Below are 27317 nucleotides of genomic sequence, written 5' to 3'. Positions count from 1 at the left end.
TGCATCATGTGTTTTCAACAACTATATTTAATGATTGTACGAACAACTAAACAGTGAAATTATGGGTATCTTGTGAGTGGGTGATCTAAAGTAATGTTCCTATGATATTTCATAATGAATTAGTTTTTTGAACCAATTCTTCTGCAAATGCAAGGCTTCTTTAAAGATATGAACACAATATGCAAGGTTTTGAACATTAATTGGACAACCTGTATTACGAATAATGACTGTTTTAAGTTTTGTGTCTAGAGTTTTGAAAAATGGCATGAAGGTTCTGTTATTAGTGCAAAAATGATTGTAAAAAACTGTATTTCAGGAGTCTAAAGTGGAGTATTTGCAAGAATATGATTTTATATGTGAAATCTCCAAATAAGCAGTGATTCACTTAAGGTGTGAGTTGTCAAAAGCATGTTAACTTTATTTTGCATAAAGATGATGGCATGCAAAACACACACTTATGATGTGAGCTGCTCATTATGACAGACGATCATTACCCACCGATTATTTCAGACATCATGCTTCTTTCAGTTTCTAATATTTAATAATAATGATGATGATTGTTGTTGTTGTGAAATTACGTAATAATAATACTATTCTCTATTCTGTTTGTCTGGGCCTCAAAAAAACCCCAAAACTATTGAATGGAAAGTGGAAGACTCGAAATGGAGCGTAAGAAATACAGCATGAACGGTAGAAAACTGTTTAGTTTCTTATCTTTTTTGTCCTTCCGTTTTGGTAAGGACGTGTTAAAACACAAAACCTAGTAAAATTTACATCGTGCATCCGGTCGAGAGCACTGCTCGTGCCCGAGTCCGTGCGGATTTAGCTTGAGTTGTGCACGCGCGTTTGTAATCGTAACCGGAAGTGGAGTCGCCGTCAGCGCGAAGGGTGTGTGCAATATGGTAAGTTACAATCGCAAAACAGCTATTATTGCTTTAAACAAAAACCTATATTGGATATTTCGTTCTTATATGAAGTTCAGAACAATTAAAGTTTAAATACTATGTTCTTTTATTCGCGAAAGTGTCGAGTATGTAGCTAAAACACCCTAGCCTGTTAGCTCCCATGCTAGCCAACGTCAAACAACTTTAATGTAAGTTACGCATTATTGAACGTTAGGCTCTTGTGTCGGTTAAATATATCTAAATTATATTTGGAAAGAAATGCTCCTTTGTGCATTTAAACGCTGCGAAAATGATATAATATAGTTAACTCAATAGTAATACATACACATCGACGTGGTAAAGAGCACTTGAAGAGTTTGATTGTTGTTTTCTTTTGTTTTTGATTATGTAAAATCCTTTTCTTTCTTTCTTATAAATGAAGTTTTGTTGTCATACCATTTGAAATTAGAAGTGACTAGCCATTGTTTTTTTTTTTTCGTTTTTTTTGTTATGTGCGGTTTAGTGTTTTTATGTGAAATAACTTATGCAATAAACAAATCATTTCACAGTCATACAATAGACAGGTTTGCTCATGAATGTCTAGCTACCTGGCTAAATGCCTTGAAACTAGGAGTGTCTTTAGCAAATCCGGGGGATGTTTTTCCTCCTTAAAAGTGTATTAACTTGTTACTTATGTAAACATGACTTTGTTTGACTACTTTGAGATGTAATCACACTCCTCTCTGTTTCAGATGACACACTTCTTTGGATCTCAAGAAGGATCACCTCCACGAGGATGAGATCTGACGATCTGCACTGGATATTATAAGAGGATGAAAAGCAATCTCTGACACCAAAATCCGTACAAATGATATGACCGTTCTCTTCACATCAGTCACCACACTCATCAACTAAAGAGTTAATTGTTGGCCATCTACAGAAAGTCTTTTTATATTACGTCATTGAAACCATGGTGGACAACCGATACGCCACGGCGCTGGTAATCGGCTCTGTGCTGAGCCTGCTTGCCACCGTCTATCTCTCTGTTGCCATGGGAACGCAGAACTGGTACCAGTACCACAGCCAGCCGGCCAGCAACGACGCCAACAACGGCTCGGATCTGCAGATGCTGCAGAAGGATTTTGAGGGGGAGGACATGGATGAGAGGAGCTACAGCATCGCTCTGTTCCGGCTGAACGGCACGCTGGGTCTCTGGTGGCGCTGCATTCTGGTGCCCAAAGACTCGTACTGGTTTAAAGAGCCTGGTAAGGAGAGGAGCTTATGGTTATGTATTTTTATTAGTTGTGCAATCAGTTAAAAATTGATCCTTACTACATTTTGCTTTGTCTCTCTTCTCGCTCTCCGCTTCCTCCTTTCCAGATCCGATAATGGTGACTAAATGTCAGGCCTTTACTTTGCCGCAGCAGTGGGAATCCAAGTACAAATCTCCTGGAAATATTAACAGTGGAGAAGATCTGCTGCGTACATGTACGTCCTGACTCTAAATCAATCATGTATTGTACACACACCTATACTTTCTAGGGCTTTCTTTAGATGATTTACCATTTAAAAGGCTGGGGCCTTTCTAAATGATTACTTTTGAGTAAAAATGCATTGAACTAATCAAAAGTGACAGTGAAGACATTTATAACGTTACAAAAGATATCTGTTTCAAATAAATGCTGCTCTTTTGAACTCTCTATTCATCAGAGAATCCTGTAAAAAGGAATGTATCACAGTTTTCACAAAAATATGAAGCAGCGCAACTGTTTTCAACATTGATAAGAATAATACATGTTTCTTGAGCAGTAAATCAGCATTTTAGAATGATTTCTGAAGGATCATGTGACACTGAAAGTTCAGCTTTGAATCACAGGAATAAATTACATTAATATATATTAAAATAGAAAACTTATTTTAAATTGTAATAATATTTCACAATAATACTCTTTTGACTGCATTCTTGGTGAGGAGAAGAGGCTTCTTTCAGAAACATTTAAAAAAAATCTTACAGTCTGCAAACTTTTGATTGGTAGTGTATATATTTGTAAGATTTGTATTTCTTTTCATTTGTCAAACATTTCATTGTAAACTTAATGACCAAATAAAAACATGTCAAAACTATACTGCCTAATTTTATATTGCCATTAAAATCATCTTGATAACATGAAATATATATTGCCCAGCTATTTGACTAGCACTCATAATAAAAACATGCTGAGACAATGAAAAGTGTTCTCAACATCATTTTTAATGCTCATTCCATTCACTTATATTAATTGTTTATTGTGTAGACACAGTCCTAACAAGATGTTTCCCTTTTTTAAGTAAGATTGATTCATATATAGTATTTTAACCAGCAGCAGCAGCGAGCAACGGGATGTTTTGTTATTTGCTTTGCCATTATGTTTTGAACGTTTGTGTCCACAGACCTGTGGAAGTGTCAGTTCCTGCTGCCGCTGGTCTCTGTGGGGCTGGTGTTTCTAGCGGTGTTGATCGGAGTGTGTGCCTGCCTTTGCCGCAGTATCACTCCCACACTATTCGTAGGGCTGCTGCATCTGCTGGCCGGTAAGACATTAATAACAGCTAATGGCTATATTTCCACAGCTCCCAGAAAAAGATATACGATTTGATGTGTATTGTTTTCTCAGGCTTGTGTTCCATGGCCACTGTATGCTGCTTCCTCGCTGGCGTGTATTTGTTACACGAAATATCCGATCTGCCCGAGGGGATGGACTATTCACCGGGCTGGTCCTTGTTTTTGGCTCTGGTCTCGTCTCCGCTGCATATCATGGCTGCCGCGCTCTTCATATGGGCCGCGAGGAGCCACCGCCAACACTACACTCGAATGACAGCCTACAGGGTTGCTTAGGCAATAGAGGATTGACTATAGAGTCGCCGAAGCGATTGTCTGCTCTCACAGAAAGCACCCAGCCATGTTCGCTTCAGCGGCTGCTTTTACCACTCAACCAAGCTAAAGTTATGAAGGAAACAGTCAGAACACACAGCTCAAAGTTAGTAGGTTAACTAACGCCGTCCACCTGTAGCACTGTCCTGTGAATAATATTCATTTCTTGAAGGATCTTCCTACTATATAACTGCCTTTTTAACCACTCTGTTAGCATCTGTGCTGTTGAAGATGAGAAATCCATCCACAGACTCTTGCTCAACAGAAAAGCATCTATAAACACTAAACAGTAGTTATTCGGGGCTTCACCTTTTGTTTAGTCGCACTTTACCTGTTGACTAAACTTATTTTGATGTGTTAGGTTTAGTTTCATCTCCTCAGCGTGTTTTAAATAACACCTCTGTTTTTTTATTCAGCCTGTATTGTAGCTACTTAGTGACATCTTGAAGCGATTGCATTTTAGCGCTTTGCAATCCCAAGATGCAATAGGGTTTTGCCTTGGCCTGAAAGACTGAATGTTTGTGTCTGTCATAAGCATTAACCACTTGAGCCTTTTGTGTTTTCCTGAACATTTGGTTTTCTTATTTATTTTTTTCTTGTGCTTTGCATTGGTTATAATCTGTTGTTTACCGTTTAGTTTCTCTTTGAGAATGTATTTAATTATGTACTTTACACTTGTTTGGTGACTTTGATTATAATCGAGTTATGATGTTCTGTGATGGTTCAAGTAGTAATTTAAAACCATCTCCGCTGTGGTTTATATACTTATTTATACTTCATTTAAAACATTTAGCTGGTGCACGTTGTGATTTTTACCATGATGTTGTTTTTGATATACTTTGCAGATTTTCTCAGCAGTTTAGGATTGCATAATGTGATATGTAGCGTCATAATCATAATGTAACATTGGTGAAATTAGTGCAAAGGCACAATTTAATTTGTCAATTTTGTTTGTTAAATGATGTGGACTTAAAACATCCAGTTACTGCTGTCATTCATCACGTATATCATGCACACTTTGACATGAAAATCTGTAGATGACTTGCTGTCAGTTGTAGATTTCATCATATTGTGCAAAAATCGTACCAGTGGTAAAAATCACACCGTGCCATGTGGTTTATTCTGCGTGTTGTAATATTTGAGATCAAATTTTTTTTCAAGTGAGTGCTTTTTGTTTTGTTCTTTTATTTTGAGTCCAAGAGAGGCTCAATTTTCTCAAAGCAATCAGGCAAGAGTAACAGCATATGAGCAATACAGTCAAGAGGATACCTCACACTCCACTGTGACGTTTTCGTGATGTCAATACTTCAGACGGTTTTGCCTTTTTTATACAGTTTTGTACACGGTCCTGTCACATTTTGCTGGTCACAATAAATATCTTTTCATCCAAAACACTGTTGCTCATGTTTTAGCAGCAGATAAATGAGCCATTCATTGTCATATAGCTACAAATCAGTACATAGTGTATACCTGAGTTACAAGTGATTGTTAAAATCATTTCAGTCACATTCTTGAGAAATCATCTGATTGATGCTGGTAATTGTGCGGAGTTTAATATATTTTCCTCTCTCATCCTTCAGTCTTTCTGCACTTGCACCGTTGGAATCGTCAGCATCATCTTTTTTCCCACGTGAAAAGCGATTCCCTTTTCATAGTAAGCAGCCTCATTGATAAAGAAAGGATGAAGTGTCTCTTCTTCCTCGTAGTTCACAGTTTCTCCAGAAAATGACAAAAATAAAGGGTCTCCCTGCTTGAGAAGACAGAAGTCTTTGTCCTAGAAAACAAAAAAGATAAAAACTATTTAGATTTTGGGTGTATTCCACATAAATGTGTCTGTCACATTATATTATATTTAGCATATTTTAGGCCGATTTAAAATTGCATTTCATGTGATATACAAATCATGTTTGCATATATTATTTTGTATAACTCCCATTAAAAAAATCCAATTTTTTTTTTTTTAATTTAAATCAAAATAAAGGCAGTACAACAAATACTACCATGATGAATTAATACTTTACTGTCAGTGCTGGGTAGATTATTTACAAACTGATTATAGATTACATGATGAAGAGTGAGTAATATAATCTAGATTACTCGTTTCAGGTAATGTATTCTGACTGCTTTCCTATTACTTTTAGATTACTTTTGACCTAACTTTAAATGGGGTTATTGTTAAAAATATAAATGAATAAAATAAGATTAAAAAAAATATTTTTGTTTTTTTTGTTGTCAACCATCAAATGCATTAAACATTACAATACTGCAGTGTTTCCCAAACTGTGGTAAATTAAAGAACTGCAGGGGGTTTATAAATAAATAAATAAATTGATGAAGAGCCAATAATTAATTACATCATAAAATCACCTTCAGGTCAATATGACCATTAACTGAGAACATGTGAATGTGTGAAATATTATCTTTAAATCTTTGGCGGACTTGTAATCCATAAAAAACTAACTGTAATGTGATTATGAGCATTTTAAAATGTAATATAATCCAATTACAAGTACTACACTTTTGGTATTTGATTACATAATCCAGTTTCTCCATTACTGTAATAAAAAAAATGGAGAAAGCAAATAATATTGGTCCTACAATAAACCTAATTTTCTTATGATCTAGACATGTTCATGCTGATTCTGTGTGGAAATACAATAAATAGCAGCATGATTGGCACCTGCAGCTGAGGATGAATGGCAGCGGTGAGAGACCGAGTCTCTGGATCTCTGGCATAATCAACACTTTTGATTAACCTAAAGGTTTCCATATCCCCGCCTTCAAACACCGTTCCTGAAAACAACATAGCTCAAAATATAACACACTTAACAATATACAGAACATACACAAGTAAGCCACATTTGCTTAGGTCTTACAGTACCTGAGTTGAATTTGTGGATCCAGTCTATTGTCAAGTCGACAGCCTCTTTCATAATGATATAGATGTCAGCTCTGACAACTCCATGCGGCTGCGGCCCTACCTCTATTGCTACAGAAACAAAGGTCATCTGAATGTACATTTGTGGTTGAAAAACAAAGCAAATGCAATGAGATGATCACTATCACTTACAAAAGCCATGCTTGGACACAGACTCCAAGGAATAAGCATCACTAATCGGGACATCCAGTACCAGCACTCTCACAGGCACTTTGGTTATCTTAGTCTTAAATGTGTACATGACAACATCAAAACACACATGCACTGGCACATAAACAAAAACATAGGTCTGTGGTTCTTAACTGGTTTTTTTTCAGGACCTGTATTTCACACTGAATATTCTGTATTACATGTAATCTGGTTACATAATCAGATTCCATAAATTTAGTAGTTTTAGATTATATTTCATTCTAAAATGTTAATAATCAGATTACAGTTACTTTTTTTATGAATTACATCATTTAAAACTGCAGTCTGTAACTTTGTCTCATTGTCGCCATCTCTGTTTGAAACCTGCAATTGCAGTTATTTGCGAAATTACCATCTTTGCGTGGGTTGTGCACCAGCACAGCTCCAGCAGATGAATCTAGTGTTTTGAGGTGAACGTGTGGCTGTCAGTCACCGCACCGGTGTGGATACTGTACTTCATAATCACAGATTCTAGCGTCTAGGAACATATGACCCAAATAAGAATTTTCACCGGATATAGATCATTAAAGTTTCACTTTTACCACGTAAAGCCGGTAAATGTGGTGTTTACATGGAATAATCATATGAGTTTACCTTATGGTCCAAACCCAGAGTCTCCATATCAGTAGGAAAGCGATAAAATGAGCATCTTCCATCTGAAGACTTGTTGCATTTGCGGGACAAATAGTCGAACAACAATATAAAATGCGGGAAACTATTTATTGGTTCTTCTACAATTAATTGTATACAAATTATACTACAGTTGGAAAATAACTGTTCGGCGTGATGACGTTTAATGTCTCCGACAGCACCTGTAGTCCCATTTAGCAACAGTCTTTTTTAAGAAACGTAACAGTTTAAAAAAAAATTAAAAATTCACGAGTGGGGTGTAACTGGTTTCTTTTATGTCGTAGAGTAAAACGTGAAAGTATCTTGAGCCTGTCTGAACCACAGACTTTATTTAAGGGATTTAACCAAAATCCCATTGACTCTGGGACGATGGAACAGGAAGTGCTAAAATGCACTCGCTTCCGGGTTTTTGCCTACGAAGTGACATAGTTCCACCACTCTATTGTCATCTGAACAAGTAAGTAACGTAAATAAATCGCACTACCAATGGTGATTAAATCTAACGATCGGTTAGCTCATATCTCATAGCTCACATCAAACCGTTAAAATTATTATTAGTTATACTTTGTTCTCAAATTGTTAATGTTAAAAACATCATACACTACGTGTATGTAGTGTGTATTAGCCTGTAGATTTCAATTTCTGTACGGTCTAATCTGTAATTGTCATACCATACGAATTTCATAAAAGAAATTCTTTTAACCCAAAAAGCTAATTATTCTTTCTTCGAACTGGTTTTCTTTAAAATACAAATCTTGTGTAATCCCAGGCTATCTGTAATCAGAAGCACATTTAAAAGTGGAATACAATCTAATTTCAGTCACATGTGTTTCATAAACACATAATCCTTTCTGGCTTACAATCCACCATCAAAATAATACATTTAATAATTCCAGCTGCTGTGAGAAACGATCCGCCACCTGCAGGATCCTCACATGTGATATAGCTACTAGCCGGGAAAACTTCTTTATGTTTACAGACGTGACGTAATGACGCAGCAGCATGCTCGAATTTCCCGCGAATTCCTACCAGTACCACTCAAATTAGAAAACATTATTATAAACTTACCGTTGTGAATCAGGCTAAATAGTTTTAAACACTGTCTGGTTAGTTTACTCGAATTCATTTCAGGGTCATTTTTAACCAAAACAAAGTTACAGATTGCAGGTTTAACAACACAGTTGCAAGTATGACAAGATGACAAGTAATGCCATTTTTTTACTATAACAATAATCCCATTTAAATCTATAAACAAGTTAGATTTAAGGTAATCTAGACGTATTCCAAAAGTAGTCAGAATATATTATTATGTATTTATTATGTTTTTGGTCACAACAACCTACCAGTTGAGAACGACTGACTATAGTTTCCAGTATGGTGTGTACTGAAGCACACTAGTAATGTTCTTGCCTGTAAGTATCTGCAGATGTGCAGGGTCACCCAGTCACTGGATGTGTAATGGATGAGTGTGAGACCCATGTTAGACGTGGTGTTATGAAGGTCACAGATCAAGTCTATTGCATCTGAGGATCCTTTAGGCCCCAGCAGATTGTTCAGTTCTTGTGCACGCCGGACTTCATACGGGCTGCTCTCTGTAATAGGAGAACTGCAAGAAAGCTACACAGTAACATAATTGCATGTAGAAATATTTACTAAAAGTTGCTGCAAAGTAGGCGGAGTCTTTCTCTATTTTTTTCCTTTTTTTTGAAAGTTATGAAAACATTTTTGTGTAGTTTTTCTTTTGCTATTTGAGAATATTTGTGGTAGTTTCTCATTCATTCACCGCTATAGAAGTTTACCCAGCTATGACAACTTCCGATGCCGATAACCCCGAAATGTGAAGGTCTATAGAAATTTTCAATAGCGGACAGTATTAACCAGTAATGCAAACTACTCAACTCTTTTTTCTCAAATTTCATGTAATTCCTGAATGTGATGAGACAAGAAGCGTTTTGCATTTTCGACATATTAGGCATACAAATAAGTGTAAATGCGATCACATTCTATTGTAATATATTTTGCTAATAATTCAAAATTATTACTTTCCAATTAGAAGAAACAATAGACCTAATTTAAAACCTTCACCATTTTTAACGTAATGTCCATATTATAGCCTAATATACAAGCTATATAATAAACTAACGTTACATTTCGTATTGCAGTTCCACACCTCACCTCAGCGTGTCTCTGCTGAAGCAGCGGTTCATATCAGTGTCAATGTATCTTCTGCACTCTTTCACAGCCCTTGGGTTTGACAGCACAGTTGTAACAGGAATCGGCCACGCACCCTCGCCTTTCTCTTTCTGCTGTCGCTCCATCTCCTGCACCACATACACACCGGACAGCTCGTTCCCATGGGTGCCGCCGCATACGGCCATACGAGCCAGTGCTGGCAGAAATGCTAATGCCATCTACAAGAGAAAAGTATAACATTCTGAGTTTTCAAATGGTATGGCAATATTTTAATGTCTGTCTACCATAATGATTATATCATAAGCCCATTCAGTGATCTGAATATTGATTTATAGTCTATTGCATGTTGTTATTGGTGGACAGACTGTATTAAACAGATTGTATTACCTTTTTTACCCATTACCAATTTGCATTTGCAAAAAATCTCCAGCAGTGGGTGAGAAAGAGGTGTGGCCAGAATAAATTGAGCTCTATGGCATGTTGACAGTTAACAGTTAAAGTAATTTGACTTCAGTTGTAACTGCATTAGTATTTATTTATTTTAAATTAACCCATACTAAAACCCATAGCTTTTTTTTTTTTTTAATTCTAACTGAATATAATAACATTATGTAGTTGATTTATGATTTGTAGTTGTACGTGATTTCTAGAACTGATGAGAGAGTTAATAAACAACAAAACCATCATTAATAATGTAAACAGAACAAGGGTTAGGCTATACATTGACTATTTTGCATGGTTGGCACATCAGACTGAAAACTGCACTGTTAATGAGAGCAAAAGACAATTGTTCGGCTTGAGAAAACAATTATTTCCTGAAAATTAGGAAAATAAAGCAATGGAAGAAGGGTTATTACTGGCCACGTACACACAAGTTTCTGGAGTGACAACCGCATTTAAATGTGTGTACAGAACAGCACTCAGAATAAAAGTTTAGCCGTTTGTTATGTGCTATTTTTTGTCCGTCGATTTTAACTAAACTACCGCTGATAGACGCGCTGCTTTGTTTATGCTCGGGAGGCTGCTGTCTTGCAGTGTTGCCAAGTCCTATTTACAAGCCCTTTAGGTATGTTGTTTGGTCTGATCTCATAAAGATAGGCACTTTATGGAGTTAATAAAGTGGTCTGTCGCGGATATGAGATATATGATTTTTTTGTGTGTGTGTGTGTGTGTGTGTCTGTGTGTGTGTGTTATAAAACAAAGCATTTGGGTGTTTTAGTGTTTTTCTTGCATCTCACATACAGACGAAGACACATTTCTGATGCGCGTTTAAATACTTCCTGTATTTTTCGGGAGTTAATGCGGTTGTAGAATGCGCTTGTCACTCCCGTATTTTAGTGAATTATGCATATCTGAAACAGACCACTTTACTAACTCCATAAAGTGCCCAGCTTTATGAGCTAAGACCAAACAACGTACCTAAAAGCGTTTTTGTGGCCACACTGCAAGACAGCGCTCTCTGCAGCCTCCCGAGCAGAAACAAAACACAGCACGTCTATCAGCGGTATCGACGGAGAAAAAGAGTCTTTAGCCAAAAAATGTCACATACCAAACGGCTAAATTCTTCTTCACTCCTGCAAGAAGCCAAAATGTTGCTATGGTTACAAATGCGGGAGCGAGTGCTGTTCCGTTCACACATGGAATGATAATTTACGGGACTCACTCCCGCATTTTAATGCGGTTGTCACTCCTGAAACTTGCAGTGTGTAGGTGGCCATTGTTACCTACAACTTACTAACTAAAAATGTGTTACTTCAATTAAAATAATTATTAAATTTTATATATTTTAAGTAACATTTTTAGTTAGTAAGTTGTGTGTGTGTGTGTGTGTATGTATATATATTAGTGCTGGGCAACGATTAATCGCGATTAATCGCATCCAAAATAAAAGTTTTTGTTTATATAATATATCTGTGTGTACTGTGTATATTTATTATGTGTATATAAAGACACACATACAGTATATATTTTGAAAAGATTTACATGTATTTACATGTATATATTTATTAATATAATTTATATGATATATAAATATATTTAATATCTAATCATAACACATTTTTCTTAAATATATACATACATGGGTGTGTATTCATATATACATAATAAATACACACAATACACACATATATTATGTACACAAAAACTTTTATTTTGGATGCGATTAATCGCGATTAATCGTTGCTCAGCACTAATATATATATATATATATATATATATATATATATATATACATACACACACACACACACACACACACACACACACACACACACACACACACATATACATACAACTTACTAACTAAAAATGTGTTACTTAAAATAAATACTTACATTCTATATATATATATATATATATATATATATATATATATATATATATATATATATATATATATATATATATATATTATATTATATTATATACACACACACTGTAAAAGTGATAGGTTGACTTGACTTAATAATTTTAAGGCAACAGGCTTCCTCAATTTTTTAAGTAATAATAATTAAAAAGTTAAGTGAACTTGACAATTCACTTCACTTATTTTTTTTAAATGATCATTTACTTAAAAATTAAGGCAACGGGTTACCTCAATTTTAAGTTAAATCACTTTTACAGTGTATATGATAGATAGATAGATAGATAGATAGATAGATAGATAGATAGATAGATAGATAGATAGATAGATAGATAGATAGAATTTTTAAAAAGCTAGCAAAAATGTCAAAAACACGCATCAAAATTACTAAACCTCTAACCAAAATGAAAACAGAGGCTATAAAAATAAAAACTAATACAAAATACTAATAAAAACTGTAGTAGTATATCAATGGTACTAAAATGACACTGAGCGGATGTGGAAGTCTTTAAGAAAAATGTTCCTCATATTTAATGAATCTAAAGAATGTTCCATATGTGTGTCGCCACATGGCGTTCTGGAGGGGAAAAAAACTTTACGCATCTTAGATGAACTTAAAAGACAGAAGTTGTGCGTGTCACAGACACTTATCTTTAGACGGTTTGTATGTCTTCGGCTTTCATAGATTACACACTGAAAAAAAATTATTCATTGAATTTACAAACTTTTTTTAAGGTAAGTGATTGCAATCAATTTATTTTAGCTACATTTAAATAAACAAATTTAGTTTACTAACTTTCAACTACATTTGTTTATTTAAATGTAGCTAAAATAAATTGTTTGCAACCACTTACCTATCATTTTTTTCAGTGCATTTCAAAAATTCTATGAAACTGTGTAATGTTGCAGTTTCTAATAAAGTCAAGGCCGACTAGCGAGAAACATTACTACGTCTCTCATTTGGCAACTTCCTTTAAGAAGTGTATACCTTTAAGAACATGGTATTAGTTTAAGCTCTGCTGCTAGAGAGAGTTTTGCTGTTTTCCTTCAGAATGAAGTGTTCTGTAGCTCTCTTAAACAATATGCATTTATTAAAGACCATTATTACAAGCTGTCTCACATTTTACAACAACATGCAACATATGAGAGCAAAAGCTCTAAAAATGAAAGGTAAACCTACCGTTATTTTTAATACAGAAGTAATGCAGTTTCACTCCTCCTTCCAGCTGCTTTCCCTCTAATCGTCTTACTGAGTGAAGTTGCACAAGGCACAGCAGACCTTTGGACACATACGGTGAGGTGTGACAGGGCATGCGTCTGACACACATTCAGTCGGTACAGGCCTAATCTAGCCTCAGGGGCCACAACACTGCAGGAGCTGCATCTGCACACACACCCACACTCATTAATAGTTTAAGACATACTTCCTCTATTGCTCAAACACCGTAAAGTAACATACAAACAATGATTTACCTCTTCCTCCTCTGCCTGCTTCAGTCACCAGCCCTGGATCATCTTTCACACATGATGCTGATGTTACAGCAACTCTCTCTTCCACTGAAGCTCCAGCACGAAGCGAGCGTTTTGCTGACTCATACATGCGCTAAAAAGAGAGTGTGTGTGGAAGAAAAACAAGAGGGGGAGAGAAACATGACAACTGAGAGGACTGCAGACCCTACAATTATACCTAAACATTACAACTGGCTCCTGCCCGTCTCTACTGACAAACCGGTATTTCCTTTCACAATCCCCTCCTACTTCCTCAGGGCATGAACACCTGCTGTTACAAAACAGCCAATTTCAAAAAAAAAAGCTTCTTTGGTTGGAATTGTGATATTTGGAATTATAGTACCTCCAAGCACTGAAAGCTCAGACAATTTTATAGATTTCCTTATAATGTTGTCCATGTGTATCAAGTTTTGCTATGTTTGGATGTTGCAATCACAAGTTATACAGCGGGTAAAATAAGTATTGAACACATCACCATTTTTCCCAGTAAATATATGTCTAAAGGTGCTGTTGACTTGAAATTTTCACCAGATGTCGGTAACAACCTAAGTAATCCATACATACAAATAAAAAACAAAACAAATAAGTTCAGAAATTAAGTTATGTGTAATAAAATGGAATGACAGGGAAAAAGTATTGAACTACTGAAATTTATCTAATGCTTTGCACAAAAGCCTTTGTTGGTAATGACAGCTTCAAGACGCCTCCTGTATGGAGGCACTAGTCGCATGCATTGCTCAGGTGTGATTTTGGCCCATTCTTGCACAGAGTCTTCAAATCTTGAAGGCTCTGTGAGCCTCTTCTATGAACTAATCTTTAGTTCTTATTTTCTATTGGATTCAAGTCAGGTGATTGGGTCATTCTAGCAGCTTTATTTTCTTTCTCTGAGAGTTTCCTTGGCTGTGTTTGGGATCATTGTCTTGCTGAAATGTCCACCCTTGTTTCATCTTCATAATCATGGTAGGTGTCATTCCATTTTATTACACATAACTTAATTTCTGAGATTGTGTTTTGTTTTCTTTGGATGTATGGATTACTTGGGTTGTTACCGACATCTGGTGAAGTCAACAGCACCTTTAGAAATAGATTTACTAGGAAAAATGGTGAGGTGTTCAATACTTATTTTACCCGCTGTAAGTCAATCAGTCATTATGGGCCACACCCAAAGACACATTAGCTACATGATTAAATGATTCTTTTTGCCATGAGCATATATTTGATATGCACAAAATTTCATACAAATCGGACCAACCGCATTGAATGATTTTGAACAGAAAATTAGAATGGTGGATACATTTTAAAGGCAGGGTAGGTGATATGGTTCAAAAACATTTTCTGTTATGCTGGTTGAAAGTCTTTTCACATGCTTATAGCAATCGCTAAGTTAAGTGCACTAAACATAGGCTATTTATATCTAAAGTTTTGGCATGAAACTCTAGATGGCAAAGTCAAACTCAATCTGACATAATGGCCTTGTTTACACTGCAGGTCTTGATGCCCAATCCTGATTCTGATTTTTTTTTTGACCATCCGTTATTGTGACCCATATCTGATTCACGTGTTTACACTTGCAATACCATGATCTGAAACATCAAGCATGCTTAAAGGGGGTTCTTGCACCACACACTAGCCAAGATGGACGAACGCAAAATATGCTTGATGCTAGCTCTGCGATATATGCGAAGTTCTCCTGCGTTGTTTACCGCCTCCACACGTGCTTAAATAATATGATGTCATTAAACCATGGAGAAGTACCAAATTGTCCCAGTTTTAATGACTTACAGAACACAATGCCTAAGAAAACTGGATCTGCCTGTTTATATGACAGTCACATTGGCATATATCTGATTTATTTCCACAGATATGAATGAAACCGATCTCAAAATATCTGAATGCATGTGGATTTTTCCTGTTTACATGGTCATAGAACACATCCGATCTGTGTCACATGTGAGCAAAAAATCTGAATTGGGTCACATTTAACCGACAGTGTAAACGAGTCCAATGACTTCATTATCACAGCTGATTGGTTGTTTTTTTATCAATAGCCAATGAGCTTGCTGTTCAACATTCAAATACTTGGCTAGAGCTTGCTTTAGCAGTGCAGTGCCCTTCAGAAAGCATCTGAAATCAGCAGCTAAGATAAGTGAATGCTCTTTTATTCCATATCACCCATAACAAGTTTTAAACTAAGTGTCATGTAAGCAGTCTTGCATTCGTATGCAGGAGTGAAATATTAAGCATATTAGCAGTAGCTTTTATGGATCTGCGTTTATACAGCTGGAGCAACACGCAGTCTAGAGCATGTCATCGCTCTGAGGATACGCGACAGTAACGGGCGTGAGAACTGGTTTAAATGAAATAAGCATTCTTTTTTGAATGCATATCAACCGGGGCTTGCCATATTTAGCGGCGTAATCTCAATGTTTACATTTGTTATTTCTACGGTCAATATTTTCATTAGCTTTGCTGAATGTGCGGTTGATTTACCTGCACACAGCACCAGAAGCACGTGTTTTATCGCTTCTAATAGCTTACTATACAAGTGTGCTTCAAGTCTTGAAAAGTGAAGCCAAAATGTTTTGATCGCCCCCAGGTGGCTAGTCCCAGTATAGGTCATAAACCCCGCCCTCTCCATGTAATCAAATGGGACATGAGACAAAATAAATAATTAAATTTCCCCTTAAATATTTTTTTTTCCAAAGATGGTTTTTGTCATTTTATTTAGTTTTTATCACATCGATGTAAGTTCAAGTGTTCATTTTTTAGGTAGTTGTGTGATGCTATAAAAATGGGAGTGTGACGTTATGATTGACAGTTGAGACTGACAGCTTCTCTGAGCGAACTGAGATGCCAACGGAAATTTTCGGGATCTTCAGGAGGAGATTGAAGTTGTATTTACCTTATTTTAACACAAACCTTCTGTATGGCAATTAGCAGACAAAAATTTGAGCAGTCAGGCTAATTAAAAAAGCTTCAGGGGCATGTGCTTGCGATAGACTCTGCGGGAGTATGTGTGGGACACGGCTCCACTTCGCTTGGTACTGTGCAGACTCGGGTCCCAAGTTCACTACTGCGCAGACTGTGGTCCCAAATCAGAACAATATGGCCGCACCCTATTGGAACATTGGCAGCTTCACTTTTCTCCAATGCAAGAGAGTGAAGGTGCGTCGTCCATCTTTTTTTACAGTACATGTTACTATACAAATAATAAAGTCATATAAATGACAGTTATCAAATGACTTAAATTGTGATATTTTGCTCAGGTGGGTGCTGGGGTCTTATCTATCGAACGTATATCCATTTGTTAATTAATATTACACATAGTGAGCGTCTAATTATAGTTAAGCCGGTCGGTGTGGTAGCCCAGGCACATATGCACATATAGCCATAGGCCACTACTGTTAAGCCGGTCGGTGTGGTAGCCCAGGCACACATAGTCATAGGACACTAGCGTTAAGCCAGTCGGTGTGGTAGCCCAGGCACACAGTCATAGGCCACTACTGTTAAGCTGGTCAGCAAGGTAGCCAAGGCACATGTAGCCATAGGCCACTAGCGTTAAGCCGGTCGGCAAGGTAGCACAGGCACACATAGTAATACATGTGGCTCACATGGCTCTTCAGAGCAACAGCAGTACATATGTCTTTGATTCAGATTTGACATTATTAGGGGCTCAAATTTGATTGGCTGCTGGCAGACACGTTTTTTTAATGTTTCTGAGTCATAATACAGAATAGGTTTGTAGCACTTTGGTTTGTAGCACTTTGTAGCAGCACTTTGCAGACCGATCGTTATATGACATCAAAGTACCACAAGGGCTATAGAGAGAAGACAGTTCTGCATGCTTTCGAATCACTCTTGTGTTCCTTTGATGACAAAGTCGAACACACCTAATATAATAGGACATCCACCAAATACGATCATACGGTTGCAATGTTATTAAGGATTTTCAGTTGTAATGCCCCCTATTAATTCTTAAATGACTTGCCGTGTGTCCTCAGTATGTTCTGTAGTTCATGTATCAAGTTGTGTTACATTTGGACGCTGAATTCAGGAAATGTATGTTAATTTGTGAGAACCAACGTCACCAGACGTTGCTTATAATTTGCTTATATACACAAATACAAACACACAATTATATTGCTTATATCACTGATTCTCAAAGTGTGGTACCTAGTTTGCAAGGTGGCTAAATGATGCCCGTGTTAATTTTTTTGATCAAGTACTGTACATTTTTTACTTTACATTTAAGTACAGTAAGGTTTTTTTTTGTTTTTTTTTTTACTTTTTAAGGACAGTACAGTTTTTATTTAATCATTTAAGTTTTTTATGTACTTGTATGTAAGCACAGTGCAGTGTTAATGTTCAAACTGTATTTACAATGTTTAAAGTGGCTGACAATAATAAATATTCTTATTAGGAATAAAACTTCCTCGTTTTTGAACTGTGCATAGCTGTAGCTGAATAATTAGGCCTACTACGCTACTGTATTTTAATGTTGGTCATTATGGTGGTACTTGGAGAGCCAAATATTTTCTGAGGTGGTACTTGGTGTAAAAAGTTTGAGAACCACTGACTTATATATATATATATATATATATATATATAAAATATACATACAAACACACACACACAACAAATCAAAATTCTTTTGGCAACTTTTTACCAGCACAGGTCCTAGCTGCTGTGCAGGAAAATGAATTCAGGGATAAAAAAATAATTGTTTCAAACCTTATTATAGCATCACCTAGTGTCCACAAGATGTGTGTTTGCTTGCCTGAGTGTTATAATGAACCATTCCACCAAGTTTCGCGTCTCTGTGATGTAAGGCTCGGATGGCCAGACATGTTTTCACACCATCACTTTTGAACTGGTTTTGCTTCAAGACCCAAAGAAACAAAATGTCTTTAAAAAGAAGCAATAATATTTATTATTGCCATAAACTGCAAAGGACCATCAAAATGAAAAATTTATAACATGACATTTACAATTTTGTAAATGCCTAAACAGCAGAAGTTAGTTACAGCCTTACATGCATAAGAAACTTTGGACCAAATTTTCTATTACATTTTTAAAAAATGTGTAATATGTGACTGAATGCATGGATTTTTGACAATTAAATTTGCTTTTCATTTACATATAGCTACAAATATGTACATGATGTCTACCTGAGTTATAAGTGATTGAAAATTTGTTAAAATCATTTAAGTGGCATTCTGTCTTGTAAAATCATCTGACTGATGTTAAATTTGGCAATCATGCTGAGTTTAATATCCTTTCCTCTCCCATCCTTCAGTCTTTCTGCACTTGCACCGCTGGAATTGTCAATGTCAACTTTTTTGCCAAGTGAAAAGCGATTCCTTTTTCATAATAGGCAGCCTCATTGATAAAGAAAGGATGAAGTGTCTCTTCTTCTTCATACTTCACGGTTTTCCCAGAAAATGTAAAAAACAAAGGATCTCCCTGCTTGAGGAGACAGAAGTCTCTGTCCTAGAAAACAAAAATGTAGGTGAATAAAAAAAAAAAAAAAAAAAGTATTAAATTCTTTAATTTACAAAACTTGCATCGTTCTTTTCCGCCATTTTATATAATTCCCCAAAAAATACGGCAATAAAATAGTTTTAATTTTAATCATTTATGTTTTTTCCCCATTAAAGGTGGGGTATGAATTTTTTCAAAAACACTTTAGAAAATGGCGTCGAGAAAACTTGTAGCCAATCAGCAGTAAGGGGCGTATCTACTCATGATGCAGAGGAGAGAGCGCTCAGTGCACATGACGGACATTAGCCGAGCCGAGCGACGACAGAAAGATAGAGATGGCGGATAAAAAAAACAAAAGAGAAAAACGTCTGTGGAACAAAAGAAGGCTTACACAGTGTCTACACCGGACGCGATAGTTGTCCTGTCGCGGTCGGTCTACACTGGACGCGACTAAGCGACCTTTGAAAATCATTTGAAATTTGTGTCAATGTGTCATAAATAGAACGCGGCAGCAGTTTACTGTCGGGGATTTGTCATGTTGCGGTGCGGCATCCAGTGTAGACAGCATCACTGATTATAATGAGTTCTATAGTATTTTGTCATGCCGCACCGCTTGTGTCCGTTGTACACGCGGTGTTACGATGAGGCAAGAAGTAGGACCCGTTTAAACATCAGATCAGCTTTCCAGCTCTGGAGAGAACTCAAGAAGCGGGAAGGCCTGCGATCGGACGCCGAGGTTGCTTTGTTTCTTCTCGATAGGTGAGTAACATTGGTTTTGCTTTGTTTCACAGAACTAATCGTTGCCGTACGTATGTGTGGGGCGGAGCTATCAAAATAGGGGTGAGACCCTTTCAGGGTAGGGGGGTGTTTGTTTTGGTGATTTCAAATGTCAATATTGGCTACCAGAAATCATTTACCCCACCTTTAAAGTAATTCAATGAGATCTTTTTCTCCATTACAGTAATAAAATGGTCCTAAAGCGAGCTTGAGCTCAGGCATGAAACATGATCTGGACATGTTGTTCACAGCATCATCTTTGTGGATTCTGTGTGTAAATATCATAAATAGCAGAACGATTGGCACCTGCAGCTGAGGATGAATGGAAGCAGTGAGAGTCCGAGCCTCTGGATCTCTGGGATAATCAACACTTTTGATAAACTTAAAGGCTTCTACATCCCCGCCTTCAAACACTGTTCCTGAAAGCAACATAGTTTGAAATAAAACAAACTTACAACAGACAAATATAAACCACAATTGTTTAGGTCTTAAAGTACCTGAGTTGAATTTGTGGATCCAGTCTATTGTCAAGTCGACAGCCTCTTTCATAATGATATAGATGTCAGCTCTGACAACTCCATGCGGCTGCGGCCCGATCTCTAGCGCTACAGAAACACAGGTCATCTGAATGTACATTTGTGGTTGAGTACACAAAGCAAATGCAATGAGATGATCACCATCACTTACTAAAGCCATGCTTGGATACCGACTCCAAGTTATATGCGTCATTAATAGGGAAATCCAGTACCAGCACTCTCACAGGCACTTTGGTTATCTTAGTCTTAAATGTGTACATGACAACACAAAGCATCAAAACACACGTGCACAGGCGCAAAAAACTTATTCTACTCATGGAATGGTCAACATTTAAAATGGAACATTTACAACCACAGGTATGTAGTTCTTCACTGGTTTTGCTTCAGGAACCAGATTTTACACTGAATATTAAGTACAACTTAAGTACTCTTGCTGTCTGTCCAATTTTGGGTCAAACCTCCCACCAATTGAGAATGACTGACCTTAGTTTCTAGTATGGCGTTTATTGAAGCAAACTTGTGATGCTCTTGCCTGTAAGTATCTGCAGATGTGCAGGGACACCCAGTCACTGGATGTGTAATGGATGAGTGTGAGACCCATGTTAGACGTAGTGTTATGAAGGTCACAGATCATGTCTGTTGCATCGGTGGATCCTTTCGGCCCCAGCAGATTGTTCAGTTCTTGTGCACGCCGGACTTCATACGGGCTGCTCTCTGTAATAGGAGAACTGCAAGAGAGAGGTGATATTAGATTAAAGGGGTCATCGGATGCCCATTTTCCACAAGTTAATACGTATGATTCTTTAGGGTCTTAATGAAAAGTCTATAACATACTTTGGTTAAAATTTCTCAATGGTAGTGTAAAACAACACCCTTTTTACCCTGTCAAAATCAGCTCTGTTTTCAGCAAGCCGTTTTAGTGCATGGGCCTTTAAATGCTAAGGAGCTCTGCTCACCCCGCCCCTCTCTTCCATGGGGTTACGAGCCATTCTCATGAGACAGTAAATTTTAGCCGCATTAATCGTGAAACCTTCTAAGGTGAAAAAAACAAACAAACTTGCACTCATTTTTTTCTATAGGTGAAGCTGGATCACAAATGATTCACGCGAACATAGACACATTTAGGTAGATCGGGGGCACATTCCCTTCACAAACAAAACGTAATCCACTGTGTCAGCGGCTCAGATGTCAGGAGTAAATGACGACTGCTATGTTCATTATTACATCCAACAACAAAACACCTCAATCGCTTAATCAGAGACATTCTTGTCTACACACATCAAAACAATGGCGGATTGTTGACAGCTCACTCAGGGCAGGTCTAAGGTAAAACACCAGTGTCAATCAACAATCGTGGGAGCGGCCTTGGTCTGTGTGATGTCACACCGTCAAGAATTTGAGAAAGGCTTGATTTGAAAAAGGGGTTATCATTTATCAGAATAAAAAAAATAATAATTTGGCCCCCTTTGTGGCCACTATGCACCCTCGATACGCACTTCTGCCGAGCCTGCACTGGGGCGAGCTCCGCAGCAGACTTCTACCCGACAGTCAAAGCGGCATTACTTCATGAAAGTGCGGACTCAGAAGAAGACTGTGAGGGTTTAGGGTGCCATTTGGGACAAGGCCATACTATGGATGTCAGTGGCTACTGTCAACTGTTTGGTTCCCAACATTCTTCCAAATAACTTTTTAGAGTGACTAAAAGATGATAGAATTTTCATTTCTAGGTTTTCATTTCTAAACGACTCTTTTTATTTCATGTGTACTGTAGTGTTGGGAAGTCTGATTCATTCTAGTGAATAAGCTTGTCCTAAACAGGCCACTTTTTTTTGTATTTCTTTATCCATTATATAAATACCTAACCATCTTTTTTTAAATAAGAAATTTACTAAAAAAAAAACTGCATTTCGTATTGCAGTTCCACACCTCACCTCAGTGTGGCTCTGTTGAAGCAGCGGTTCATATCCGTGTCAATGTATCTTCTGCACTCTTTCACAGCCCTTGGGTTTGACAGCACAGTTGTAACAGGAATCGGCCACGCACCCTCGCCTTTCTCTTTCTGCTGTCGCTCCATCTCCTGCACCACATACACACCGGACAGCTCGTTCCCATGGGTGCCGCCGCATACGGCCATACGAGCCAGTGCTGGCAGAAATGCTAATGCCATCTACAAGAGAAAAGTAATAACAGTCTTTGTTTTAAGATGTCACAGCAATATTTTAATGTATGTCTTTCAATGCATCTCATTCAGTGTTTTTAGGGGTTAAAGCGGGTAGCGCTGAAACCCTATTGCAGGGGTCACCAAACTTGAAGTTTAACTTTTGACTCACCGTCACAATGGGGTGCCAAAACATTCGAAAGGGGCAGGGCCACTTTTAGTAAAATGCCTACAACTCCTGAACAGAATGAGATAGCTTCACCAAACTCAGAATGCTTATGTAAGAGCTCAAGCTGAGGTCACAGGAAAAAAATAAAATAATAAAATATCGCAAAGCTTGTCCACTTGGTGGCGCTATAAGAGGGGAAAAAAACATAAAAATGGCTATAACTGCACAACCATTTGTCCTATCAACATGGAAATCGGTGTGCATGGACTTGGTCCAATGTGCCACAAGTGTCTACACAGTCATTTGCGTGTCTCAAAAAACATGGCCACAATTGGCAGATGAAGTTTGAGCACCTGTTAGACAACGTTGATGGAGGCCGATCGGAACGAAACTCGGTGGGCCTGTTCGACTCACGCCCCCAAAGGTCTGAGAGAAATTTGAAAGAAATCGGCCACTGGGGGGGGGGCGATATCACATTTTTCAAGTGTGTAAATGATTGTTCGTCACACAGTTTTTCGCACATATGCACAATATTCATATCATAAGATAGAACTCCTCATTCCGGACAACTTTGCCTCTAGAACAACTGCTGTCAATCAAATCGTTTGTTAAATGATTGAGAAGATGTAAAAAAACTACATTGGCGAACTAGTCCTAGGTTTTTTGCTCAATCTGGGAAAAAATAATGCAGTACAATTCTCTGGTCTCTCTAGGGCAATAATTATAAAATAATGTTGAAATTTACCCTTTGGGAAGCTATAATGGGTTTGTTTAGAAAAAGGGCCTGTCCAAATTTACCCAAAATCCTATAAAGCCTAAAGGAAAACTCAAAACTTCACGAAACCTGCTGAGCACATGTGACAGTTGATTCTAAACAAGCATGCAAAGTTTTAAGGGGATTGGACCACAGCTGACGCTATAACAGTCATAAACATTAAAAAAGAAAAAAACATATTTCTATGGTAAATCACCTGGATTTGCCAAAAATCTTTTTTAAGACTCACAATTTAATAATCATGTTATATTAAACAATTTCATATCATGGAATTTACTAATGGTTTGAAGTAGTAGAAAAATAGGATGAAATGAAAAGAAGTGGAGGTTTTGTGCATAATGGATTTGGTCCTTCTTTAGAAAAACTGCTTTCTTACAAACTGCTTTCTTTAGTAGACTGTTAGTATGTCTGCTTTCATAGAATTTCAAACTGTGTAATGCAGTTTCTAATAAAGTTATGGCCAACTAGTGGATAACAATTACACCAAGGTCATTCCACCGAAAGGGTGCCATTTGCTTCCAAAACTCTTCAAAACAAAATATTTTCATTTTCTATCTTTTTTTGTAGTAATATACACATTTAACTATTCAAAATCTGTATTGGTCCATCTCAGGAAACTTCTTATTTAATTTTTTACACAATTCTTAAGTGGAAGATGGATGCATTTTTCTCAGTCCTGTTACCAAAACTCTGATGTCTTTTAAAAAGCATGTTTAAAATTATGTCAACAAATTCCTTCATTTCCCCCTCAGGCAGGTGTTTATTTTAAAGAAATTGTTGGTTTCATGGTCAAAAAACATTATTTTTTTTATCATAATAAGTCACTATTTATCTACACAAGGTGTATTTTTCTAAAGTGCACAAACTCATTTTAAAGGCGACTCAAACCTCAAGCTTATCAATTTTCTATGATGCAATTTATTAAACAATAAGATAAATTATAGACCAAACTTAATTTAAAAAATAGTGGTTTAACTTTATTTTTTAAAGAAAAAAACTATTTAGTAAGAGGAATGAAATTGGTAACAGGAAGGAGTATCCATTATATTAGTATACAGGTTTGACTACACACGTGAGGTGTTAATGTCCGCACTGATACAGTGAAAGTGTTGAACATTGACTGGTGAGCTGACATCACTGCTAAAAAAAGGCCAAATCATGTTTCTATTTAAATCTAGTGGTCTGTTGAGGTTTTTGTTAGGGTTACGTTTAAGGATAGAGGACAGGTTATAAGATAATATAGAAATAACTAAAAAATTATAAATATTAATATTAAAAATAATAAACTTAAATAATCTCTTTTCAGTTTTTCTGTGGATATTGTTTTCTTATAGCGCAGCTCACACTCAAACACCATTCCAGTCTAATACATAATTGCCACAGGACAGTAATCATATATTTTCTGTCATACTTGCAGGAAAGTAATATAAAACAACAATGCAGGAACAACCATAGGTTTTTTTCTGGGCAAAAGCATTGTCTCAGTGTGGATAGAAAGCCAAAACGTTGAGAAAAAGATGCATTTTCAAATTTATCTAGATTAATATGGATGTAGCCTAATATTTACATTAATAATTCTGATGACACTACTCACTCCTGTTACTTTTACTAAGTTACTATATATAAGTATAGGATATATGAGTAACAGGACTGAATGTAACCGGATTGAGATTTTAGGATAAAATTAGCAAATACATATAATCTAGCCACATGGAGTACTTGACAAAATTATGAGAATACTCAGCAAATTATAGTGAGTCACAAAGATTTGTATTTTTTAAATAATCAAGTAACATCTAAGAAATAATTTAGGTAACAGGACAGTATATTTATAATGACGCTCCCAGGCACCGTTACAATATCATCAAATATGCAGAAAAGAAAACAAGACCACATGCTTTCGGTAATTCCATTGCCTTCAGAAGATCCAGATGTTGCTCTGTAAAAAGCGATAAGTTGACTCAACTTAATAATTTTAAGGCAACGTGTTTCCTCAATTTTTTTAAAAGTAAATCATAATTAAAAAATAATCATTTAAGTGAATTGTCAAGTTCACTTAACTTTTTTTTATTATTATTATTTACTTAATAATTTTAAGGCAACTGGTTTCCTCAATTTTTTTAAGTTAAGTCAACTTATCGCTTTTTACAGTGTGCAATATTATGTTGAAAATGTGTCTTGTGGAATTTTCCCAGTTTTTTAGAGGGGGCAATGTGTTAGGGTAACAGGACTGAGTGAAAACCAGGGGACACGACTAAAATGTGTATTTTATCCAAAATATTATAAATCTATTTTGAAATAAATGTATGTAAAGCACAGATGGGATATGGAGGTACACAAATATGCAAAACAAAAATGATTTCTGAAGGATTTTAAACATTATATTTAATGTTAAAACGTAGCATTAGACACTGGGGACATGTACAAATGCTATATTTTCAGTGTTTTAGGTAGTTTTTAATAATTTTTAAAAATTATATATTTTAAATTTGCAGTTAGATTAATGTGCAGGACACTTTGCTTAATAATAAAATGTATTTTATAGTTAATTTGTATGCATGTTTGTACCTATAATGTCCTGGGGACAGAAATGGTGCCCATTCGGTGGAATGGCTCACCAACGTTTACTCTCATTTGGCGAGTGTTTATCCATGTGTGTATACCTTTAAGAACATGTGACTATGGGATTAGTTCAGCTGTGTTGCTAGAGGAAGTTTTGCTGTTTTACTTCGGAACTATGTATTCTGATGCCCTGTTAAATTATGTGCATTTATGAAGACTATTATTCCAACCTGTCTCACATTCTTCAACAACATGCAACACATCAGAGGCTACAGAAGTGAAAGGAAAATCTCCTACTGTTGTTTCTAATGTTGTTACACTCCTTCGTCCAACTGTTTTCCTCTAATAGTCTTACTGAGTGAAGTTGCACATAGTGTAACAGACCTTTGGACACATACGGTGAGGCGTGACAGGGCATGCAAAACACGAAACAATGATTTACCTCGTCCTCCAGCCCTGGATCATCTTTCACACATGATGCTGATGTTTACAGCAACTCTCTCTTCCACTGAAGCTCCAGCACGAAGCGAGCGTTTTGCTGACTCATACATGCGCTAAAAAGAGAGAGGGTGTGTTATTATTTTTATCGAAACATAATGACTCTACGTAAAGAGTCATGACATAGAAAGCGGGGAAGAGTTTCAGTATTTCCTGTTACTGCTCCCTCGTACTTCCTCAGAAGATCAACAGTTGCTGTGTGTGAGAAAATTTTACGGTCGATGCAGATTCAGCTCTTATGTCTCAATGAGAATAATAATAATAATTATTATTATTATTAATTATATTATCTAAGATTCATGTTTCCTATATGCACGTGCGCATGTCTTAAATTAAGAACTCGCCCACAAGAGGCGGGTCTGTGTAGCAGTTTAGCCAATGGCTGATTGAAGATGTAAATATATTCAAGATATGACATAAAATTTAGCCAATCAGCGTCCTTAAATCTCAAGTCTGCAGGGGATTAGGTTTTAAAATGATACAACAATTATATTTTTTTCCTCAGTTTTTGTTGTTGCACTGTAAATTAAAATATCTCCAATAAAAAGTAAAAAGCATTGGAGAAAAAGCTTGCAGAAACTGTTTTGTGGGAATCATTCTCAAACTTAATTTTGAATTTAGTAAAACAATGATCATATGATCATATAATGTTTTTGTTGTTGTTGTTTTGTTTTTTGCTTATACGTTTTTCTCATTTAGTTTTCAGTTTTTCTTTAACTGTTTAGCATTAAATCATACTGGAATG

At 36.5% G+C, this 27317-nt stretch overlaps 3 protein-coding genes across 8 annotated transcripts; 1 reads left to right on the top strand and 2 right to left on the bottom strand.

Annotated features, from left to right (window-relative positions):
• Positions 1–751: 751 nt before the first annotated feature.
• Positions 752–5184, top strand: cldnd1b (claudin domain containing 1b). 2 transcript variants are annotated; one of them, XM_058793629.1, is made up of 5 exons: positions 752–902; positions 1637–2149; positions 2265–2372; positions 3315–3452; positions 3536–5184. In XM_058793629.1, the coding sequence occupies exons 2-5, from the start codon at positions 1855–1857 to the stop codon at positions 3754–3756; spliced, it is 762 nt and encodes a 253-aa protein (XP_058649612.1). In that variant the 5' UTR covers positions 752–902; positions 1637–1854; the 3' UTR covers positions 3757–5184. The 2 variants fall into 2 exon arrangements, with proteins under 2 accessions (XP_058649612.1, XP_058649699.1); XM_058793716.1 differs by lacking the exon at positions 752–902 and adding an exon at positions 951–1093.
• Positions 5185–5319: 135 nt separating this feature from the next.
• On the bottom strand, positions 5320–13425 carry LOC131549411 (N-acyl-aromatic-L-amino acid amidohydrolase (carboxylate-forming) B). 4 transcript variants are annotated; one of them, XM_058791607.1, is made up of 7 exons: positions 13288–13425; positions 9725–9960; positions 8960–9155; positions 6863–6956; positions 6674–6781; positions 6473–6585; positions 5320–5566 (listed from the first exon to the last, which is right to left on the bottom strand). In XM_058791607.1, exons 2-7 carry the CDS (start codon positions 9958–9960, stop codon positions 5369–5371), a joined length of 945 nt encoding a protein of 314 aa, XP_058647590.1. In that variant the 5' UTR covers positions 13288–13425; the 3' UTR covers positions 5320–5368. The 4 variants fall into 4 exon arrangements, with proteins under 4 accessions (XP_058647590.1, XP_058647759.1, XP_058647830.1 ...); XM_058791776.1 differs by lacking the exon at positions 13288–13425 and adding an exon at positions 11162–11350; XM_058791847.1 differs by lacking the exon at positions 13288–13425 and adding an exon at positions 10611–11091.
• On the bottom strand, positions 13299–26739 carry LOC131549601 (N-acyl-aromatic-L-amino acid amidohydrolase (carboxylate-forming) A). 2 transcript variants are annotated; one of them, XM_058792052.1, is made up of 8 exons: positions 26517–26739; positions 22342–22577; positions 20943–21138; positions 20562–20655; positions 20372–20479; positions 20181–20293; positions 13581–13710; positions 13299–13491 (listed from the first exon to the last, which is right to left on the bottom strand). In XM_058792052.1, the coding sequence occupies exons 2-8, from the start codon at positions 22575–22577 to the stop codon at positions 13451–13453; spliced, it is 918 nt and encodes a 305-aa protein (XP_058648035.1). In that variant the 5' UTR covers positions 26517–26739; the 3' UTR covers positions 13299–13450. The 2 variants fall into 2 exon arrangements, with proteins under 2 accessions (XP_058648035.1, XP_058647953.1); XM_058791970.1 differs by lacking the exons at positions 13299–13491; positions 13581–13710 and adding an exon at positions 14720–19106.
• Between the last annotated feature and the right edge of the window lie 578 nt (positions 26740–27317).

This window comes from Onychostoma macrolepis, chromosome 01 (assembly GCF_012432095.1).
Source record: "Onychostoma macrolepis isolate SWU-2019 chromosome 01, ASM1243209v1, whole genome shotgun sequence".
Classification (NCBI taxonomy): Eukaryota; Metazoa; Chordata; class Actinopteri; order Cypriniformes; family Cyprinidae; genus Onychostoma; species Onychostoma macrolepis.
The sequence above is the reverse complement of the archived record's forward strand: the minus strand, read 5'-3'. Positions and strand labels throughout refer to the sequence as shown.